Source organism: Sus scrofa, chromosome 5 (genome assembly GCF_054392235.1).
Source record: "Sus scrofa isolate SSC_HxYL_T2T_F1_AM1 chromosome 5, Sscrofa_HxYL_maternal_Yorkshire_Landrace_v2.0, whole genome shotgun sequence".
NCBI classification, from domain to species: domain Eukaryota; kingdom Metazoa; phylum Chordata; class Mammalia; order Artiodactyla; family Suidae; genus Sus; species Sus scrofa.
The window spans coordinates 36,998,259-37,017,324 of record NC_139387.1 but is presented as its reverse complement, the minus strand read 5'-3'; the positions used below and the strand labels follow the sequence as shown (position 1 = coordinate 37,017,324).

General features: G+C 43.2%; 1 protein-coding gene and 1 long non-coding RNA gene across 5 annotated transcripts; one reads left to right on the top strand and one right to left on the bottom strand.

Moving 5' to 3' along the window:
• Positions 1 to 269: 269 nt before the first annotated feature.
• Positions 270 to 18,623, bottom strand: SLC35E3 (solute carrier family 35 member E3). Of its 4 annotated transcripts, none has more exons than XR_014803572.1 (5): positions 17,984 to 18,623; positions 16,828 to 17,146; positions 13,982 to 14,140; positions 7,272 to 7,354; positions 270 to 2,629 (listed from the first exon to the last, which is right to left on the bottom strand). XR_014803572.1 is itself a non-coding variant. In XM_003126366.5 (5 exons), exons 1-5 carry the CDS (start codon positions 18,383 to 18,385, stop codon positions 2,443 to 2,445), a joined length of 942 nt encoding a protein of 313 aa, XP_003126414.1. In that variant the 5' UTR covers positions 18,386 to 18,623; the 3' UTR covers positions 270 to 2,442. The 4 variants fall into 4 exon arrangements, 1 of the variants encoding a protein (XP_003126414.1); XR_014803573.1 differs by having other exon boundaries at positions 16,828 to 17,000; XM_003126366.5 differs by having other exon boundaries at positions 17,036 to 17,146.
• Positions 10,323 to 18,606, top strand: LOC146403330 (uncharacterized). Its single transcript, XR_014803574.1, has 4 exons — positions 10,323 to 11,424; positions 13,266 to 13,547; positions 14,755 to 14,932; positions 15,566 to 18,606. It is a non-coding gene; the product is annotated as an uncharacterized LOC146403330 (long non-coding RNA).
• Positions 18,624 to 19,066: the final 443 nt, after the last annotated feature.

The window sequence follows — 19,066 nt, the reverse complement described above, 5'->3', positions numbered from 1 at the left end:
AATGTGCGATTTGAAAGTAAACACATCAGGTCCTTTTCATTTGTAATAGATAAAAACTGAAGTCCAGTCATCTCACATAGGATAAAAAACAAGTGCAGGTACATCTGTAACAAAAGGACAGCCAGCCTGTTTTTCTCCCATAGCACGGCGTTTCTGGTTTATCTCTGTAGTTGGTCCTCCTTGTCTGGTGCATTTTTTCCCCCAGGAATTTCCTTTTCAATGGGAAGATGGATGGTTTTTTGGGGCAAAAAATATTTATCAGACTCTAGTTCCAGTAGTACATATTTTATTTACTTATAAATACATACCCCCACCCTATCTTGCTCCAGCCTTCCTTGCATTCTTATAGACACAGGCATTTATTACAACTCTCCCCCAACATTTATTATAAACAACCCCCTCCCACTGGCCCCAGTCAAGTTGTGTTTACAGCTAAGAAGAATTTGTACATGGCACAAATCAACTCCACTGTTAATGCACAGAAATCATAATCCTGACTGTGCTGAAATACTTTTCTCCAGCTTCTGGGAAATAATTATACATGAAACACATACTGAGAACATTTCTTAAACAAACATAATGCCTGAGGCTCATCTGATAAGACGAACTGCTTTGTACTTCTTAGCATAATAAAATGTATCTTTGGAAATTGAGAAGAACCAAAGGGTATTTAAAACAAAAACAGAAACTGCACATACTAATCACAACAGATTGATTGATACATTGAAACTGTGTCAAAACAGATTTTCAGTGAGGCTTTTCATTTAAACAGGCCAGGAAAAAAAAAGCCTAAAAGGTACATTTTATACAAGTGGCTCCCTGTCCTCAAGAGTTTTCTCATTTAAAGTTTCTAAATAATATTTAGAAAAAGAATTCTTTATTACAAGAGGAATCATCTGCCTCGGTGAATTTATTGTGACAGGTTATCAACAACTGCTTTGAATGCTCAAATGGCAAAAGCTGAAAGCAGAAATACATTTTGCAGTTAAATATGTGGCACAATTATTTCCTTAAGCAGAAACTATGTCATTCCCCCATAATTTAATTTAAAAAATTATCCCTTTAAAAACTCACGGAACTTGTTAAAAAAAAACAAAAAACTCATGGAACTCGATACATATTGACTATTTCTCCACTTCCCTTTCAAATCTTTCCTAATATTTTCGCCAAGTTTCTGCTTGGTCTTTGATAACATTTGCCTTGACTTGCTGCTCAAGAATTTTCCTCAGCCCCCTTAGAAAGGCTAACTTACTTCACTCCAAACCCATTGGTGTCAAAGAAAGCATCAAGGATGCCTTAATGTGGGAGGGTAGGGAGTGACAGCAGGGAGGGGGGGTCTTAAGAAATTACCAACATGAGGAGTTCCCGCTGTGGCTCAGCAGGTTAAGAACATCCATGAGGATGTGGGTTCGATCCCTGGCCCTGCTCAGAGGGTTAAGGCTCTAGTGTTGCCGTGAGCTGTGCTGTAGGTCGCAGATGTGACTTGGATCCAGTTGCTGTGGCTGTGGTATCGGCTGGCAGCTGTAGTTGCGATTTGACCCTAGCCTGGGAACCTCCAGATATCGAGGGTGCGACCCTAAAAAGACAAAGACCAAAAAGAAAAAAAAAAAAAAGAAAAAGAAAAAGAAAGAAAGAAATAGAAAAGGAAAGAAATTACTAACATGAAATGCTCAAAGAGGGAAGAACAGTCACCAAGGTGAGAAGAAACCTGCTCAGTTCCTCCTGTAGTCTTTTCTTTGGGCCATTTAAACATGGAGCTATTTTGGTTTTTAACTTCAGGTATGGTTTCTAGAGTTCACTGAGAATTCAAAAACCAAGGGAATTTCCAGAGAAGCTGCAGTTTATTGATAATATCTAACTTCTTACATCAATTTTCTCCTAGGGAAATGGTACTTTTAGAACTGGATTTTGTCCTCTGGTCTCCTTGACTCAACTTTGATTTCTAGAAATCACTATCTCATTTCTATAAACAAAAAAAGTGGGACGTTATACTAAAACAACTAAAATAGAAAGGCTAGTTTTAAATTCTGACTTGAATACTTTGGCCTAAATGATAATAGAGCTCACACTGGGGACCACCTACGAGCACATAGAGGATTCCTGTGTGTCCTTAAAAAGATATGAATTCCTTTGTCACCATTACAGAACTGTAATTTCAAGTACTTCATTTGATATAACCAAACCATCCAATATACTTCATATAATCATTTGAAAAGAAGCATGAGCCATGTCTCAGAGCATTAAGTTTTTTCAAAAGGTGCTCTAAAAGGGAACGTCACATTTAGAATAAAATTTCCTTTGTGTTACTTCTTGGGACCCATCGTGTAATGAATTCGGCAATATAATTTTTGTTTCTTCTTTGAAAGCAACTTTTTTAATTGCATACTTCACACTTCTAGAAAATCTTCTTGAAGCGACTTCCTTTCCGCCACAAACACCCAATTAAGGACGCTGTACCAATTTACTCTTACTTCCTTCCTGTTCACTGAGTTTAAAATGGGTATAGGCGAGAATGCCAAATAATGTACACAACATGCCAAGGCCTTGATTAATTGACAACGGATCCTTAAATAAAACATATCCTCCAAATAAAGTAATGCAGAATTTGAAGTGTCCAAACATGTTATAGCTGAGGGTTTTGGATAAGGATAAAAAAAGAGTAACAAGCTAGATTTATATTTTCACATGTGCATACCCATGACCACCTCTCACCACCCCTCTCCCTCCGACCCCAGTCCAGTGAGGGAAATGCTGGTACCTTTAGGTAGGTTTTTTGCAATAGATCAGTGACAGATTGCCTCAACTCTCCTTGTTGACCTCTCCAAAGAGAAAGGGGGCCGCAAAACAAGGCTGGGAAAGGGATTCAGAATAAGGTACTGAGGGAGCTCCCATCAGCTCAGTGGAAACCAATCTGACTAGTATCCATGAGGATGCAGGATTGATCCCTGGTCTCACTCAGCGGGTTAAGGATCTGGCATTGCTATGGCTGTGGTGTAGGCCAGCAGATATAGCTCCGATTCAACCCCTAGCCTGGGAAGCTCCATATGCTGCCCGTGTGGCCCTAAAAAGACAAAAAAAGAAAAAAAGAAAGAAAGAAAAAGGTAGTGGGAAGATATTTTATAGAGCAATTCGAGATACTGTTTCATGGTGCCGTTTCTAATAAAATTTCCTGGGCAATAAGGTGAGACATATAAGGTGCCAGAGAGCTGACGCAAGGTCGACACAGCCAGTGTGCTCAAATTTTGGAGGGACTTTTGGACAGGGGAAGGAGCAGCACTGAGCACCGATGACACCCCAGGTGCCATGCCATTATATTATATATAAATGCGTATATAATTGAGCACTTTAATTATATTATATATAAGCACGTATATAATTGAGCACTTTTATTAACTGAGCATGTTTCCCTTCACTGTGTTTACTCTCCCCATCCTACAACTGTACAGGCTCAAGGATTTTAAGTACCTTGGATCAGAGTCAGTAAGTGGCAGGGCGTTGGAGTCCAAACACAGATGGGTCTATTTAACTCCAAAGTCCATGTTCTAGTTGAGTTTACTGCCAGCGAACTTGCTGCCGGATTAGTGTATTTCCAAATGACTGTGCACTTAAAAGTCAGACTAAAGACACACACGTGGTTCCTTTACAAATTCTTCTCTATCTTAATTTTTTCTATTTGAATGAATCCCTTATTATTTTGCAGATGTTTGATATGTATCCATCTGCTCTTCCTAATAACAATACTGGAAACACTCGCTGCCTCAGTGGCACGCTGCCTAAGCCAATATATGCAAGGCATGTATTTATACATAATAAATATCTGCCAGGTGCTGGACACAAAGTCTCTCAAACACTCACAGCAACCCAGCATTACAGGTACCATGACCCCTTTTCATAAGCGATGAGAGCAAGACCCCAAATATCCCACAACTCAGGCCCACCAGCAGGGATGGAGCCAGGCTTGCTCACCTGGACCTGTCCGACCTCAACGCCCAGGCTCCCTTCTCTGTTCTGAGTCCAACTAAGCAACGTGGAAGTTCCCTCTGGGCAGGCGAGGTGCACTGGGTCACCAGGGTACCTGTGCCTGCCTGCCCCCATAGCGGTGATTTTCCTGAGGGATGGGGGACCTTCCCAAGGATGTCAATGATAACCATAGAAACGAGGCTTATTATGAGCTATCTTCAAGTGCACTGGCTCCCACACAGCTGCATTTCCTTACTCCCCAGCCACTCTTACATATATATGAGAAGGCTGGTATAATATACATATATTATACCCATGGCATGCAGAAGTGCCTGGGCCAGGGATAGAAACTGAGCCACTGCAGGGACAATGCCACATCCTTAACTGCTAGGCCACCAGGGAAGGCCTCACCTCTCTTGTAAGTAGTCACAATCTGTTAAAGATACTTACATGAGAGGAAGGGCAAATTTATTTATTAAAAAAAATTTTTTTTAACCTATTTTAGGGCCATATGCACTCTCGCAGCATATGGAAGTTCCCAGGCTAGGGGTCAAATTGGAGCTATAGCTGAAGTCTACACCACAGCCACCTATATCACAGCTCATGGCAACGCTGGATCCTTAACCCACTGAGCAAGGCCAGGGATTGAACCTGCATCCTCATGGATACTAGTTGGGTTCTTAACCTGCTGAACTCCAAAAAAGGCATTTTTTTTTTTAAAAATTGCACATCACTCCTTTATGATAATGATCTGGAAAAAAGATTTAGTACAGTTATGCTCAAATGAGTACCTAGCCCAAATGATGGGATAAGCAACTGGAACATGATTCAGAATTCAGGCACAGTGAAAGTCACACTCGGGCGTGATCAAGAGGCATTCCATTGCCATAAAACAACAAGGCAGGGGAGGAATTCTAAAACACACAGCAGGATGAACTCCTACATCTTAGGAGTCAAGTTTATCCTGTGATGGTATAAGGAATGGCTTCTTTTCTTTTTTTTTGTTTTTTTAGGGCCGCACCTTTGGCACATGGAGGTTCCCAGACTAGGGGTCTAATCAGAGCTATTGCTGCCGGCCTACGTGGGATCTGAGCCGCGTCTGCGACCTACAGCACAGCTCACGGCAATGCCGGATCTTTAACGCTGAGCAAGGCCAGGGATAGAACCTGTAATCTCACGGTTCCTAGTCGGATATGTTTCTACCGCACCACAGTGGGAAATCCAGAATGGCTTATTTTCTGATGACCACATGTGGGAATATTTCAACCTCCACTAAAAACCCCACAAGGGGTTTTTTGTGTGTGTATATATATATATATATGGTATGTATGTAATTTTTTTTTGTAAAAGTAAATCAAAAAGGCAAATTTAAAGAAATTCTTCAGGGAATCCTTTTGTAAATTAAAGAAAGAATAAAAAATGGGAGCAATCTGTACTCAAATTCCTCTGTCTCTGCACTCTGCTCCAGTGGGCTTTTGCCAGGATGCTCTGAAGTTCTTGACAAAACCGTCAGCGCCCTCCACCTCACCAAACCCGTCCTCATTACCAGCCTTCTTCAAAGTTGACCTGTCATCAGCACTGGACACAGCTGACGCCCCTTCTCCTCACTTGGCTTCCACTCCCTCTCCTCCTGCCTTCCACCCTGAGTGCTCCTTCTCTGCCCCTTCTGCCTGGCTCTTCTCATCTCTTCAAACTTAAACACAGAGGGGACCCATGGCTCGGTCTCTGGCCATCTTTTCTTCTTCTACTTGTTTGCCTGGTGATCTCAGCCAGTCCTGCTGCTTCAAACCACATCCACACACCACTGACTCTCTCTGCAACGGCTCCAGCCGAGACCTTGACCCTGAACTCTTGGACTTGCTTTACCCCAAATCGAGCACTTGGTCTTCCTCCCCCACCCCAAGCCTCCTCCCAGGGGGCCCTCTTTCAGTCCATGGCAACTCCACTCTACCAGCTGCTCAGGCCCAAACCGGGTGTGTTAAACCTTGTCTCCTTTCTCATTCTCCACATTCAATCTGCCAGCAAAACCTCTTGGCTCTTCTTGAAAATATATCCAGAATCCAGTCACTTCTCACTATTTTCACTGCCACCATCCTGGACCAAAGCATTGCGGTTTCTTTCTTTTTTTCTTTTTTTTCTTTTTTTTTTGGTCTTTCTGTCTTTCTAGGGCTGCACCCACAGCATATGGAGGTTCCCAGGCTAGGGGTCCAATTGGAGCTGTAGCTGTTGGCCTACACCAGAGCCACAGCAACGCCAGATCCGAGCCATGTCTGCGACCTACACCACAGCTCATGGCAATGCTGGATCCTTAACCCACTGAGTGAGGCCAGGGATCGAACATGCAACCTCCTGGTTCCTAGTCAGATTCCTTTCCACTGCACCATGATGGGAACTCCCACTGCGGTTTCTAAATCAGCACGTAGCTGAAAAAACTAAATGCTTGATACACACAAAGTGTTTCGAACAGGGCCTGGCACAAAAACCACTAGGTGGTTTTTTTTCTCCCACTTCTCTCTCTCTCTTTTTTTTTTTTTTGGCCACACCCACAGCATATGTGGTCCCAGGCCAGGAAGCAAACCTAAGCCACAGGAGTGACAATGCCATATCCTTAATCCGATAGGCCCTCAGGAAACTCCAGTGTTGATGTTGTTGTTTTTTAAATTATCACTCTTATTGTTATTTGTTGACAGTTGGCAAATGTGCTTTTTTCCTTTGTTGGCATCTCAGTATTCACTCACTAAAAGCAAAATGTTGAAAATGGGCAGCTGAGTTTGATTCAGACCTTCAAGTCATGACGTCATTTCTTGATTTGAAGCAATAGTGAGAAAAACAGGCACGCCCATAGCCAGCACAAAAACAAACTCAGAAGTCAGAGTGACTGGTCTGAAATTATTTTCTGTTTTTTGGATTAACCACCTCTTTGCCTTACACCTATCCAGCTAATGATAACCGAAAAGTGAGGGAAAAACCAAGGAGCCCCCCATTATTCACTCCGCAAATATTTATTTAACCCCACTCCGTGCAAGGAACGGTGCTCTATGTTAATTCTGGTATGGGAAAAGGTCACCTATTCCTTAAGAAAATTCAAAAGCATGTATGATACAGAAAGCTAACCCATTTCCCCAGTTCATAGTGCTGTAAATTTCCACAGACTCTAACGTGGAAAGAAATAGTAAAAGACCAAAACTGACTCACTCTACTCAATTGAGGCCATGCAACAGTGATTGTGAGACTCATTTAAGGAAACCGGTATGATGGAATTTGGAGAATATAAAAGACTGCGCATTGGTAGGTTATCAGGAAAAGGATACGTGACTGGTGAAGTGTTCCCAATGATCCAATAAATCGATAAGTTCACCATGAAAGCTATTACTCCAGAAAGCAGGACCATCAGCTACAATTAAAACCAAAAGAATCATTAATGCAAAGTGGCTGCAATCATTACAATCATCACGTGAAAACACATTTCAACAGGCATTTCCATCAACCACTAAGAAATGATATTATTTTTTAATTTTTTTAAAAATTGGAGTTCCTGGAGTTCCCGTTGTGGCTCAGTGGTTAACGAATCCGACTAGGAACCATGAGGTTGCGGGTTTGATCCCTGGCCTTGCTCAGTGGGTTAAGGATCCGGCTTGGCCATGAGCTGTGGTGTAGGTCACAGACTCAGTTCGGATCCCACGTTGCTGTGGCTCTGGTAGGTCGGCGGCTACAACTCCGATTAGACCCCTAGTCTGGGAACCTCCATATGCCACGGGAGCGGCCCTAGAAAAGGCAAAAAGACAATAAAAAAAAAAAAAAAAATTGGAGCTCCTGTTCTGGCTCAGCAGGAATGAACCCGACTAGTACCCATGAGGATATGAGGATTCAGGTTCAATCCCTGGCCTCGCTCAGTGGGTTAAGGATCTGGCATTGCCGTGAGCTGTGGTGCAGGTTGCAGACAAGGCTGAGATATAGCATTGCTGTGGCTGTGGTGTAGGCTGGCAGCTACAGCTCTGATTCGACCCCTAGCCTGGGAACTTCCATATGCCATAGGTGTGACCCTAAAAAGCAAAAAAAATTTAAAAATTAAAAAAAAAAATTTTGGGGGGCCTCATTCATGGCATACAGAAGTTCCCAGGCCAGGAACCGAATCTGAGCCACTACTGCAACCTACGCTGCAGCTTCGAAAATGCTAGATCCTTTAACCCTTTGTGCCAGGCCTGGGGTCAAACCTGAACCTCCATTGCAGTTGGATTCTTTTGTTTTTTGTCTTTTTGTCTTTTTAGGGCTGCACACATGGCTTATGGAGATTCCCAGGCTAGGGGTCAAATAAGAGCTATAGCTGCCAGCCTACACTACAGCCACAGCAATGCAGGATCCAAGCCACGCCCGCAACCTACACCACAGCTCACAGCAACGCCGATCCTTAACCCACTGAGAGCAGCCAGGGATCGAACCCATAACCTCTGAGCCACGACGGGAACTCCTGCAGTTGGATTCTTAACCCACTGCACCATGGTGGGAACACCAACAAAAACGTTTTTAAAAAGAGAAAATCCAGTTGGGAGATAGCAAGAACTGAGGATAAAAGAGCAGAATAGCAGTCAAAAGTGTTCTTTTTTTTTTTTTTTTTTTGCTGTGCTGTTCTCAGCATGTGGAAGTTTCTAGCCTAGGGATGGACCCTTGCCACATCAGCGATCCAAGCAGCTGCAGTGACAACACTGTATCCTTAACCCACTGTGCCACACAACTTCTTAGAAGTGTAATTTTGTCTACAAAATATAATGGAAAATTCTCCAGTAATATCCTGTCTCTGGGTGTGAATATCCAGGTTCATTTTCCTGAACTATCCAAAGAAAAATTATTTTGTAATAATTCTTTTTCTGCATTTTTAGGGCCACACCCGCAGCATATGGAAGTTCCCAAGCTAGGGCTTGAATCAGAGCTGCAGCTGCTGGCCTGCACCACAGCCAAGCCAGATCTGAACCTCGTCTGCGACCTACACTACAGCTCACAGCAACATATGCTGCAGGAGGGGCCCTAGAAATGGCAAAAAGACAAAAAAAAAAAAAGAAAAAAAGAAAGTAATATATACTCATTACAGAAAAATCAGAAGACAAAGATGAGCAAATCATAATTTTTTCCTCCAGTTTTATTAAGATATATTGACATAGAGTATTGTGTGAATTTAAGGTATAGAGCATACTGATTTGACTTATATTCATTATGAAATGATGACCACAGTAAGTTTAGAGAACACCCATTATCTCATATGTATACCAAACTAGAGACATAGAAAGAAACACATTTTTTTCCTTGAGAAGAGAATTCTTTTTCTTTTTTTTTTGTCTTTTTGCCTTTTTGTAGGGCTGCTCTCGAGGCATATGGAGGTTCCCAGACTAGGGGTCGAATCGGAGCTGTAGCCGCCGGCCTACACCAGAGCCACAGTAATGTGGGATCCGAGACAAGTCTGCAACCTACACCACAGTTCACGGCAACGCCGGATCTTTAACCCATTGAGCAAGGCCAGGGATCGAACCCGCAACCTCATGGTTCCTAGTCGGATTCGTGAAGCACTGAGCCACGACGGGAACTCCAAGAAGAGAATTCTTATAGTCCCAACCACTCACCACTGTTAATACTTTGGCATATATCCTTCCACATCTTTTTTCCACTTTGCTCATATTCATACTTATTTAAGTTGAATCCGTAGGCATTCACTGGATATCTAAAAACCAGGTCACATCTTGTAAGGAACACAATGGTTTCTTGCCCTCAAAGATATTAGAAACCACTTGAGGATATAATAAGAATGCTGATAATCATAGCTTATACTTACATAGTACTTATTATGTGCTAAATGTTTTATATATATATTCTTTTTTGATTTTTTTTTTTTAGGGCCGCACCCACAGCATATGTAAGTTCCCAAGCTAGGAGTTGAATCGGAGTTAGAGTTGCTGGTCACACAGCCACAGTAACGCCAGATCTGAGCCACATCTGTGACCTACACCACAGCTCAAGGTAATGCTGGATCCCCAACCCAGTGGACAAGGCCAGGGATCGAAGTGGCAACCTGTGGTTACTAGTCGGGTTAGTTTCCTCTGCACCACAACAGGAATTCCCCGTTTCATCTTAGAAGATAAAACAGGAGAGTTCCCATTGTGGGGCAGTGGAAATGATTCCAACTAGTATCCATGAAGATGCAAGTTCGATCCCTGGCCCAGTGCAGTGGGTTAAAGGATCCAGAGTTGCTGCAGCTGAGGCGTAGGTTACAACTATGGCTCAGATCTGATCCCTGGCCAGGGAACTCCATATGCCGGGGGTGGCCATAAAAAGAAAAAAGAAAAAGGAAAATAAATAAAAGTTATAGAACATTCTTTTTTTTTTTTTTTTTTTGTCTTTTTGCCTTTTCTAGGGCCACTTCCCATGGCATATGGAAGTTCCCAGGCTAGGGGTCTAATCGGAGCTGTAGACGCTGGCCTATGCCAGAGCTACAGCAATGCGGGATCTGAGCTATGTTTGTGACCCATACCACAGCTCACCGCAATGCCGGATCTTTAACCCACTGAGCAAGGCCAGGGATCGAACCCACAACCTCATGGTTCCTAGTCAGATTCATTAACCACTGCGCCACAACAGGAACTCCCCACATTCTCTATTTCTCAAATAAGAGAATTTGGAGAAAATATTAGTTATAATTTAAATTATTGAGAAATTTAAATTCCAAAGAAACAATGTCATATTTGAAGTTTTCTTCAGTCTCATGTGGGTTTTTTCAGTTTTTAACTCAGTGTGGTCACAAGAGACCAGGGGGGTTGGATTTGTGTCCTGTTTAGGTAGAAGCAGGAATACCTCATTTGTTTTACAACAGTGAGGTCCATTAAATTTTCAACTCAGAGAAACCTGCTCCTTAAAGATTTTAAAAACTGTTGCTAGAAATGTATCATTATTAATTGTATTGATTTCACAGAATGTCACATACCTATTTCTTGATGACCTAGCACATCATTAAAAACATGATTACATGCTCTACTTTGAGGCAAGGATGCCCTCTAGGGACATGAAGGAATGAAGGTGACAATCCCTTATTCACTGGCTTCAGCCTACTGTGCTCTGGTTTCTTTGACCTTTTTTATGGCTTTTCTGCTCAGATTCTCACTTTCAAATCTGTCAGAGGGCCAGTCATATGCAGCCTTTCCCCTCCTAGTCTCAGGTGTCCAAGCTGCAGTGGCTAGAAGGTCGAATGACCAAGATGGTTGGAACTTTTGTAAGAGGAGAGGAGACAGTATCTGAGAGAGGGTCCAGTGGTTTCTACTTTGGGAAAAAAAAGGGTATAAACCAAAGTACACAAATTCCAAACACCCATCAATCTGCTCACAGGCAGCCTCATGGAGTGTTTAGGAATGTGGACTTTTGCTTTTTTTTTTTTAGGGGTGGACTCACGGCATATGGAGGTTCCCAGGCTAGGGGCTGATCAGAGCTACAGCTGCCAGCCACAGTCACAGCCACAGCCACATAGGATCCGAGCCACATCTGCACCCTACACCACAGCTCACAGCAATGCCTGATCCTTAACCCACTGAGTGAGGCCAGGGATCAAACCCGCAACCTCATGGTTCCTAGTCAGATTTGTTTCCACTGTGCCATGATGGGAACTCCGGAATGTGGACATCTGATGTGGAATGCATGGATTCAAACTCTGGCTCTGCTGTGGGATTTTGAGTTAGTTACTTAACTCTCTGCCTCTCAGTTTCCTCATCAGTAAAATACCTAATAAAGTTGATCTGAGGATCAAATAAGTTAATATTTGCAAAGTGCTTAGCACGGGGCCTGGATCAGAGTAAGGGTTAACCAAGTATGATAAATTAACACCACCAACAAAAAGACATTCCCATTGACTGTGCTAGAAGTATGGGAAGCAGAAGTTTCTTTCCTAAGTAGGAGGATTATGCTTTCTAACTTTATCAAAATGTCCCCAAAGCACATACCCCTTTGACCTGGCAATTCCACTCTAGGGCTCTATTCCCTAGACTATAAAGTACCAGTTCAGGAGGACACACATACAAGGGACGTTTTCTCCAATACTGAACACAGCGGTTAAGAAGTGAAACTATCCTATAGACAGTGAAAGAATGATTTGAAGAGACTTGCAGGAGACATTGTTAAGTGGGAAAAGCAAGATACAGAAAATTGTGTGTAATAGGATCCCATGTCTATAAAAGAAACATGTGTAATGTATGCAGACATCTGTGTATGCGAGCCTGTGTATGCTGCATGTGCTTCTATATCAGTATGTACAGCACAGAGAAAAACAGAAGAACAAACACTGTAACGTTAGCGTGACTTACTTCAAGGGGCAGGGGTGGGCTAGTGAGATGTTGAAGGGTGTACAGGTAGGAAGGCGGCAAGCCATGATAAAAACAGCATGGATAACATGGCATATACACACACATATGAAATTAAACACACACACACATGCATAGGTCTGTGTGTATGAGAAGATCTCACACCAAAATGGTAAAGGTGATTACCTTAGTGTGGCAAGATTCAAGGGGACTGTGACTTTATTTATTTAATTTGTCTTTTTAGGGCCGAACCTGCAGCATATGGAGGTTCCCAAGCTAGGTGTCAAATCAGAGCTACAGGTGCCAGCCTACACCTCAGCCGCAGCAACGTGGGATCTGAGCCGCATCTGACACCTACACTACAGCTCATGGCAACACTGGATCCTTAACCCACTGAGCGAGGCCAGGGATCGAACCTGTGTCCTCATGGATGCCAGTCAGATTTATTTCTGACGGGAACTCCTTGACTTTATATTTTTACGCACATTCAAAAATCTATACGATGGTATGTACAACTTATATAATTACAATAAAATCAACAAAGCTACATTTTCATTATAAAAAGAAAATAAGAAAATGCCCAAAGTATTTGCAGGCTATAGCTTGGCATGCTCAGCACAGGAACCAGGCATCAGAAGACCTGAAAGCTAGTTCTGGTTTTGCCACTGACTAGCTGTTTGACCCGAAGCAAGTCCCTTAATCTTTATGTGCCTCAGTTTCTTCATCTAAAGAATAACCCTTGCCTTGCCTCCCCCAAAGGGTGATTATAAAGGTTAAACATGAGAGAGTTCCTGTTGTGGCTCAGTGGTAACAAACCCAACTCGTAACCATAAGCATGTGGGTTCCATTCCTGGCCATGCTCAGTGGGTTAAGTATCTGGTGATGCTGTGAGCTGTGGTATAGGTCACAGACTCCACTTGGATCCTGTGTTGCTGTGGTGTAGGCCGGCGGCTGTAGCTCTGATTTGACTCCGAGCCTGGGAACCTCCACATGCCATGGATGCAGCCCTAAAGAGGAAAAAAAAAAAAAAATTATGAGAACAAACCCAGAGTTGCCAAGGGGGAGCGGGGGGAGGCTGGGGCTAGCAGATGTCAGCTTTTAGATATGGAGGAGATTAACCTACAAGATCTTACTGTACAGCACAGACAACTGTATTTAATGTTTTATGATGAACCATAATGGAAAATAATTTTTTTTTTTTTTTTTGGTCTTTTTGTCTTTTCTAGGGCCACACCTGCGGCATATGGAGGTTCCCAGGCTAGGGGTCTAATTGGAGCTGTAGCTGCTGGCTTACACCACAGCCACAGCAATGCCAAATCCGAGCCACGTCTGCGACCTACACCACAGCTCACGCCAATGCCAGATCCTTAACCGACTGATCGAGGCCAGGGATCAAACCGCAACCACATGGTTCCTAGTTGGATTCATTAACCACTGTGCCACGACGGGAACTCCCGGAAAATAATATTTTTTAAAAAGTGTATATATGTGCATACCTGAATCACTCTGCTGTGCAGCAGAAATAAACACAATATTATAAATCAACTATACTTTGATTTCAAAAAAAGAAAAAAAATAAAGATTAAATGTGAGAATGGATCTGAGATAGAGCTCTGGAAACTAACAATTGCATTAATAATGGAGAATTATTATTGCCTTATTTCTTAGACACCCAAACAATTAGTACTTACTAAAGCAGAGAGTGACCAAGGACCAAATATTCCTCCTTCTCCGAACACTGGCTCAAAGAAGGGCACGGCGACCAGCAACATGGCAGATGACATAGGGGCCTGGTAGTACAGCAGCTGCATTGAATTTACTTGCAATTCATGCTGTTTGGCTCCTACCCACTGAGAATGAGGAGAGAGAACAAGTTAGGCAGGAAGAAAGAGCATCACTCAATAAACAAAAGCTGTAACTCTAGCCATAAAGATGGGACTGGGGGGCAGGGCTGGGGAAGAAGAAATGCCTAATGGTTCTACCAGATCTCAAAGATCAATAATATACATGAATATCCTTTAAGCACCCTGGATGAAAGGAGCTTTATAAATTCAATGTCTGATCATCTACTTTCTTCTTAATTATAAAGGAGAAGCAATATCCTCTCCTCCCTCCTGAACCTAGCAAATGGGGAAAGTCGATGCACACAGGGCCCCACAGGCATCTTGGGAAAATATGGTAGGAATTGAGATGCATAAGCAGAATAATATTTAAAAGCAAGATAAGCAAGACTACAGATACATGGAGTTCCCGTTGTGACTCAGCAGTAATGAACCTGACTAGTATCCATGAGGATGCGGGTATGATCCCTGGCCGCACTCAGTGGGTTAAGGATCTGGCGTTGCTGTGAGCTGTGGTGTTGGTGGGAAATGGGGCTTGGATCCCGTGTTGCTGTGGCTGTGGCATAGGCGGGCAGCTGCAGCTCCAATTCAACCCCTAGCCTGGGAACTTCCATATGTCTCAGGTGAGGCCCTAAAAAACAACAAACAAAAAATACAAGGAGTTCCCCTCGTAGCTCATCGAAACGAATTCAACTAGTATTCAGAAGGATGCAGGTTCCATTCCTGGCCTTGCTCAGTGGGTTAAGAATATGGCATTGCTGGTCGCAGGCGTGGCGCGGATCCCGAGTTGCTGTGGCTGTGGTGTAGGCCAGTGGCTACAGCTCAACCCCCTATCCTGGGAACTTCCATGTGCTGTGGGTGCAGCCCTAAAAAGGCAAAAAAAAGGAATACAGATACGGTATACAGTATCTGACTTCATTTCTTTCTAAAAATGACCCCTCCAAAATGATGACTGGGGAACAGGGTGGACTCCAACTAGAGATTGACAGGAACCTCTGTTATTCCAGGTGGCTGACAATATGTGTGGCTAGAAAGATATGTGAGGGGTTTTTTTTGCCCATACCTGTGGCATGTGGATGCTCCCAGGCCGGGGATCAAACCCGAGCCAAAGCAGTGACAAGGCCAAGTCCTTAACCACTAGGCCACCAAGGAACTACTCCTTATAAGGTCTTTTCGTTCATTTCAGAAAACCCAATCAACAGCAGAAAGAACGTTCCTTTTTTTTTTTTTTTTTTTTTTAAGGGCCACACCTGTAGCATATGGAGGTTCCCAGGCTAGAGGCTGAATCTGAGCTACAGCTGCTGGCCTACACCACAGCCACAGCAACGAGGGATCCGAGCCATGTCTGCGACCTACACCACAGCTCATGGCAATGTGGGATCCCCAAACCACTGAGCGAGGCCAGGATCGACCCTGCATCCTCATGGTTGCTAGCTGGGTTCGTTAACTACTGAATCACAAAAGGAACTCCTGGAACTTTCCTCTTCATGGCTGACTTTTCTGTGGATAACCCCCCACCAATATACCTCACTCAATAAATCAGATAATCACAAACCCTAAAAGACCAACACCCCAAAGCCTCAAATCCCATCGGTCCTCAAAATGCTTCACAAATATAACTAAAAAGGAGGCTTTAAAGAAAGCTTGACAGGACTATCCCTGAATAAGACCTGGCAAGAACAGCCAGGCTTTTGAATAAATGCTCCTATATAATTCTTTTCCCTGTAGGTCTGGATATCCTGTTACATGAACTCAAAGTTGATAGAAATTCACCAAGACAAAAATAGAAGAGCAGGAAATCTGAAGCCAGCCTCAGTAAGAGTCTTCTATAACTACGAAAGACAAAGAATTGATTCTTTGGCTTGGGGCGGTGGCGCAGGGAGCAAAGATGAATGTGGAGGGTGTACGCACGCCCCTCCCTTGCTTCAGCAGCCTCTCTGGGCAGCTGTGAGTCTTTGACACAGAAGGGCCTGGAATGGTGGTGACCCTCAGGCCTCCATGCCCTCAAAGCTCACCTGAAGTGCTTCTGAAGTGACCAGGACCGGAATATTTAAGATGCTAAGGCTAAATTTAAAATTAAACTCCTAACATGCATAACAAGAACACCTTGGTTTATAACCAGGGGATGGTTGTGAAAAAAGTAAAACTGGCTACACGTTTTGGCTCCGATTCCCCATGCAAGCACATCAGAAATGTCTAGTCCAAGGTTTTCAGTATAGAGAAAATACTGTTTCACTGTACCCTACCCTGTCCATTATCCTCCCCCCCCCCGCCCTGTATAAGAAACAGACAGACAAAAATACTTGTTGAGACTTTATGGTAATGAAGTAAGTGAATCTACGTATAAATTTCCAATAAATGCCTCCTACAGGCAAGGCACCGTGTTAGTGCACGAAATGAAATACCCATAAAATACTGACAGAGACAAATGATTAGAAGCAATATACAAGCTGTAACGGCAGCATATTTTTGAGGCAAAGATTTATAAATGTGAAAGTTTCCTTTCCTCTTCAAAGTTTTGAACATGTACTCACTCCTTCACAGTAATGTCATAATTAAAGAGTGAATGACAAATATAACCAATGAACTCCATCCTCAAGGAAAAAGTCTTACTACTCATTCTGTAAAGATGTCCCAGAAAATAATATAACATCACCCCAAACCCAGACTGTTAAGCATGGGTGTCATACACTTACAAACAGGTAGGGAGGCACTTGATGAGCATCCTACACCCAAGTTTCTCTGTCTCCTTTCTTCTCTTCACCTTGAGTCAGACAATTTATGCAATTATGCTTTCTTTCCAACAGTCTATTGTCTCTATACTGTATTTTTAAACCTTGGGATACAGCTTCAAAATTTATGCAATCTGCTAAAAAGGCACATAAAGAAAAAAAAATTACCAACCACTTGATAAAGGGATGTAACTAAAACACCAAGAGCAGCAAACACCATTCCAAGGAAATTAAACTTCACATCGTAATAAGAATTTAGGATTACACCTAAAGTTATAGGAATCTGTAAAGAAAAAGAGGTAAATGTGTTCAGATTAAATTCATGAGACATAAAATTAGTATCCCTTTCACCAAGTCTTACAAGGTTAATCACGAAAACATCCCTAGGAAACAATGAACTTCTATAAATTTTTTTTCCATTTGAAAATCTTATTTCTTCAAAGTGAAATAGGAAATTTCTTATTTATATTCACATTTAATTCTATTTAAAATTCCGGGTAAAATTATGAGTCAATGCATTGCACATTGCAAGAAAAAAATACATGTGTGCAGAGAGGAGTAAAATGAAGGACCCCAAAACTAGTGTCTAAAGAATATATAAACCAAAACGTATAACAAAAGCATTAAGATTTTGAATATTCTAAGTTATGACGTTCTGAAATTATTTTAGCCCATCTTCTTTTATTTAAAGACGTAGAAACCTCTGCAGATCGTCGCTGCAGACATACCCTGAGACATTTTATGCTAAACCTCTAACGTTTATTATAAACGTTTTTCAGTTTGAGCTTTTGCAATGAACCCGATACACTCATTTGCACCACTCCATACAGCTTTCTTTTCTTACCCATCATACATAGCATTTAAGGATCAAACCATAGTTATTAAAACTCACACAAGCACACTCTAATGGGCTAAAATCCCAATAGAGCGCCAAGATGGCTTTTCTCCACCTTCTCCAATATAAGCCTTAAGTTCACATGCCCAGAGATGACTCATGTGTGGATTTCAAGATCATGGGAAAGAGCGTGGCTCAAGGTTAACCATTCGAATTTCCCGGGGAGAAAGACAGTCCAGGAGGTAGGATGTTGGAGGAGTGCCTCGCCAAGCTGAAGCTACTCACCAGCGTGAGCTGTATTTTGACAGAGAAGGTTTTCTTGTAGAAGAGGGTCTGGATGACTATGATCACCGGTGTGGTCATGGCCTTAGCCAGCTGATAGGTGCCTATGGTGTTGTTCTGCAGAGATAAATTGGTGAAGACCACGAAGCCACAGAAGCTGAGCGCCAGGAGGAGGAGCTTGGAAGGCGGCAGACTTTTGGGGGCAAAGATGTCCAGCTTCTGGCAGGCATACAAGCCCAGCCAAGTGACCACGAAGTGCACCAGGGTCAGGCTCATGTTGGGGAAGCCGTGGTGCACATAGATCCATTTGTTGAGGAACACGATGCAGATGGACACCAGCAGGTTGAGCAGGAGTCCGGCAGCGATGCGCCCGTTGCCTCGCACTCGGTCCGCCAGCGATGCCATGACCCCCACGAAAGCTAGGGCCCTTCAACCTCCGAAAGGGGCGCTGGGACTGTCTCTGGCTGCCTTTTCCCTCCTCCTATGTTGCCGGGTCTCCGCAGACGCCGGCCTTACTGTCCAGCCGGGTAGAGACATGCAACCTTTGGGTCTCAAGCGAGCAGCAGCCTCAGCAGTGCACACACGCTCTGCCGCCGCCCATTCAGTCAGTGAGGACGCGGCAGCACTTCCCGCGCGCCCCGCCCCCTTCCGTCCTCGGCCACGTGACTCGGGGCGCCCGCGCTTCCGCCCTCGAACAGTGGTCGGAGCGGCGACTACCTGCGCAGGCGCGTTGAGCTCTGGGTGCTGAGAACTACAACCTTGGTACCTTTCCGGATTGCCAAAGCCTGGTGAGGCCATTCTGGGACCGGTTTTTCGATGTGTGACATTCCCCGTGTGTCAGTCAGGTAGACTTGCTAGACACCGTTGGTGCTGAGCAAATTTAGACTTTACCAGACAGGGGAAAGCATTACTTACCGAAAGCATATTTTTAAACATTTTATTTTAAAAATCCAAACATCCAGGGTAGATATAGTACAATGAGCTGTCATATATTAGTCATGGTTAGTAACTATTCAGATTTTCTTCTCGAATCAAAGTTTGGCTTCTTATTGTCCTAAGAGTGTCCATTTTACTTAAACGTTTTAA

What these genes read in the sequence shown, in the direction of transcription:
- SLC35E3 (XM_003126366.5), bottom strand. Translation starts at nt 18,385, where the DNA reads ATGGCATCGCTGGCGGACCGAGTGCGAGGCAACGGGCGCATCGCTGCC. An exon ending in TCAAAATACAGCTCACGCTG is followed by an intron (nt 17,147 to 17,983) that starts GTGAGTAGCTTC and finishes TTTTCTTTACAG; the next exon opens with ATTCCTATAACTTTAGGTGT. An exon ending in TTACATCCCTTTATCAAGTG is followed by an intron (nt 14,141 to 17,035) that starts GTTGGTAATTTT and finishes CCTCATTCTCAG; the next exon opens with TGGGTAGGAGCCAAACAGCA.